Raw genomic sequence first — 2,500 nt, 5'->3', positions numbered from 1 at the left:
TCAGGTAAAGTTGGATAAAGCTAGGTAAGGTCAATTAAAACAACTTCTAATACATAAAAACATAAGAGGACAAGGGAATCTGCAAGAAGACATGTGGCAGTTCCCCTATAGAACATGACTGGCTATTTCCAATTACCATCCCCATCACACATTTGGCTAGTCTTCTTTCAAAGCCCTCTAATGGCTCAGCAATAACAGCCTGACTAATGAATCTATCCCACTCATCCAACACTATTTCAAAACCAGTTTTTTCTTGTCTTTTTAAATCTAACTAGGTTGAGCTTTAACTTCCTGCCTACCCTGATTACTGACCCTAAAGATTTTATTTAGGTCACCCTTGTTATATCCCTTACGCCACTTAAAGATCTCCATCAGATCCCCTCTTAATCTATGCCACTCTAAGGAGTGTAAACTCAAGAGCTTGATCTCCTTTCATAAAGAATACTCCTCAAACACTATCACTTGAATCATTCTCCTCTGTACTGACTCCACCAGATCTGTATTCTTCCTGTAATATGGGGACCAAAAGTGAACAGCATAATCTAGATCAGTATTTCCTAACCTGGAGGAAATTTTTAGCATTCCAAGGGGAAAAATCTATTGATAAATAAACTAAAAATTACAAACTATTGAAAAAAAAATCTCAGAATGTGGCAATTTACCTTTTTCAAGTACTATATAAAATACAAATCAATATTTATGCCATGGTTTCCCTTTGTAGGAACTTTATACAGTAATAATTATTTTGGTCAAAATTACATCATTTTGAGGACAAAATGATAATTCTGTTTTTCAAACCTGGCAACAGTGACATGGCAAGGGCAGGTAAAGGGTAGGACGGTGAGTACAGTAGTTGCTGCACGTCTTGTCTGCTATTTTTGCTCCAATGTCTCCAGCTTTGTTTATGGGTCTATCTCACCTGAATGAGGCATGTCAAAGGATCTTTCTTTCAAAGAGTGTGCTGTAAGTGTTCTTCAGAATGTGATGATCTTGTCTGCTGGTTATTCATTGTTATAATTATCAGTGCTTGGTCATTATTTATGACATTTTGAAACCTCATATAAGACTAGGGTTGCTTGTTCACTGGTATAATTATCAGTACTTGATGGTTACCTATAGCATTTAAAAGTATGTCTATGACTCTGCTTGTGTATATGATGGGGATGATTGGAACAGGTGAACCAGGTGAGGGAAAAGGGGGAACCACTGATCAAGACAGTCTGATCAGGGCCAAATATAATTTTAATATTACTTTGGAATTCCAGCATTTAATGCTCCTGAAGATGAATTCTTGAAGACAGACAAGAACAAAACCACCCTTACCTCTACTAATACTACTACTACTACCACTACTACTACTATTACTACTACAACTACTACTACTTGCCCAACAGGTTGGAAAGTGGAACAGGGAGTGTGTCAGGCAGGGCAGCGAAGGAAGTCAGCTTGGAGGCAAGAGACGGGGACATTTCCCTTGTGTCCTCAAATGATTTGACTTTGAGAAGCAAGCTTGGGGGCATACGATTCGATAACCCTAAAATCTACCTGACAGAGTTGCTGACTGGCAGTGACGGTGACAGTGTGACACCAACTGAGACCCCACAAGGTGAGAGAGAGAGAGAGAGAGAGAGAGAGAGAGAGAGAGAGAGAGAGAGAGAGAGAGAGAGAGAGAGAGAGAGAGAGAGAGAGAGAGAGAGAGAGAGAGAGAGAGAGAGAGAGAGAGAGAGAGAGAGAGAGAGAGAGAGAGAGAGAGAGAGAGAGAGAGAGAGAGAGAGAGAGAGAGAGAGAGAGAGAGAGAGAGAGAGAGAGAGAGAGAGAGGTACTTACTATACAGGTGTTCTCATCTAGTCCAGGTCTTCCTGATTCTGAAATATAGAGAATCAGAAACTGAGATGGACAGAAAGACAGACAAACAGACACAACCTTTCTATGGAAAGGAGTCTTAAATCTAATTTTCACTGAGTTTATCTAAAATTTGTAATACCTAATAAAGAACAATTATACTCAATTTCAAATATGATGGGAAAGAGAGAGAGAGAGAGAGAGAGAGAGAGAGAGAGAGAGAGAGAGAGAGAGAGAGAGAGAGAGAGAGAGAGAGAGAGAGAGAGAGAGAGAGAGAGAGAGAGAGAGAGAGAGAGAGAATTCTTAATGTCTTTCTTCTTTTCTTTCCACAGAGACACAACTGGAGGCACCACCAAAGAGGGAAGATACTACTACCACCACCACCACCACCACCACCACCACCACCACCACCACCTCCTCCTCCTCCTCCTCCTCCTCCTCCTCTGTGGAAGTATATCAGGTAAGGAACAACAGCAATAATAATAATAATAATAATAACCACAAATATACCTACAAGTTAATTTCTACAATGTGTGTGTGTGTGTGTGTGTGTGTGTGTGTGTGTGTGTGTGTGTGTTTTAAAAGGTGTACATATGTGTGTTTTCAGGTTTGTGTCTGCCCCAATGGCCGCCTGTTCCTGATGGAGGCGACTGTGATG

General features: G+C 40.6%; 2 protein-coding genes across 7 annotated transcripts in view; one reads left to right on the top strand and one right to left on the bottom strand.

The window, feature by feature from the left end:
- LOC135114665 (methionine aminopeptidase 1-like) overlaps positions 1-2,500 on the bottom strand; it is a 16,647-nt gene that overhangs the window by 9,059 nt on the left and 5,088 nt on the right. For 4 of the 6 annotated variants that reach the window (XR_010275621.1, XR_010275622.1, XM_064030537.1 and 1 more), the window contains one exon: positions 1,828-1,865. The exons of the other annotated variants lie outside the window; for them this stretch is intronic. The gene's annotated coding sequence lies outside the window, so the exon portion shown is untranslated. The remainder of the gene's footprint in view (positions 1-1,827; positions 1,866-2,500) is intronic. 6 annotated transcript variants of the gene reach the window in all.
- The window catches only part of LOC135114666 (delta-sarcoglycan-like), a 5,596-nt gene that overhangs the window by 2,881 nt on the left and 215 nt on the right, over positions 1-2,500 (top strand). The window contains exons 6-9 of the mRNA XM_064030538.1: positions 1-4; positions 1,395-1,606; positions 2,175-2,302; positions 2,450-2,500. The exon at positions 1-4 is cut by the window's left edge and continues 69 nt beyond it; the exon at positions 2,450-2,500 is cut by the window's right edge and continues 215 nt beyond it. Coding sequence (XP_063886608.1) covers positions 1-4; positions 1,395-1,606; positions 2,175-2,302; positions 2,450-2,500 — 395 coding nt within the window. The remainder of the gene's footprint in view (positions 5-1,394; positions 1,607-2,174; positions 2,303-2,449) is intronic.

This window comes from Scylla paramamosain, chromosome 28, assembly GCF_035594125.1.
Source record: "Scylla paramamosain isolate STU-SP2022 chromosome 28, ASM3559412v1, whole genome shotgun sequence".
In the NCBI taxonomy this organism is placed as follows: domain Eukaryota; kingdom Metazoa; phylum Arthropoda; class Malacostraca; order Decapoda; family Portunidae; genus Scylla; species Scylla paramamosain.
Note: the sequence above shows the minus strand (reverse complement) of the source record. Positions and strands in the feature narration are given on the sequence as shown.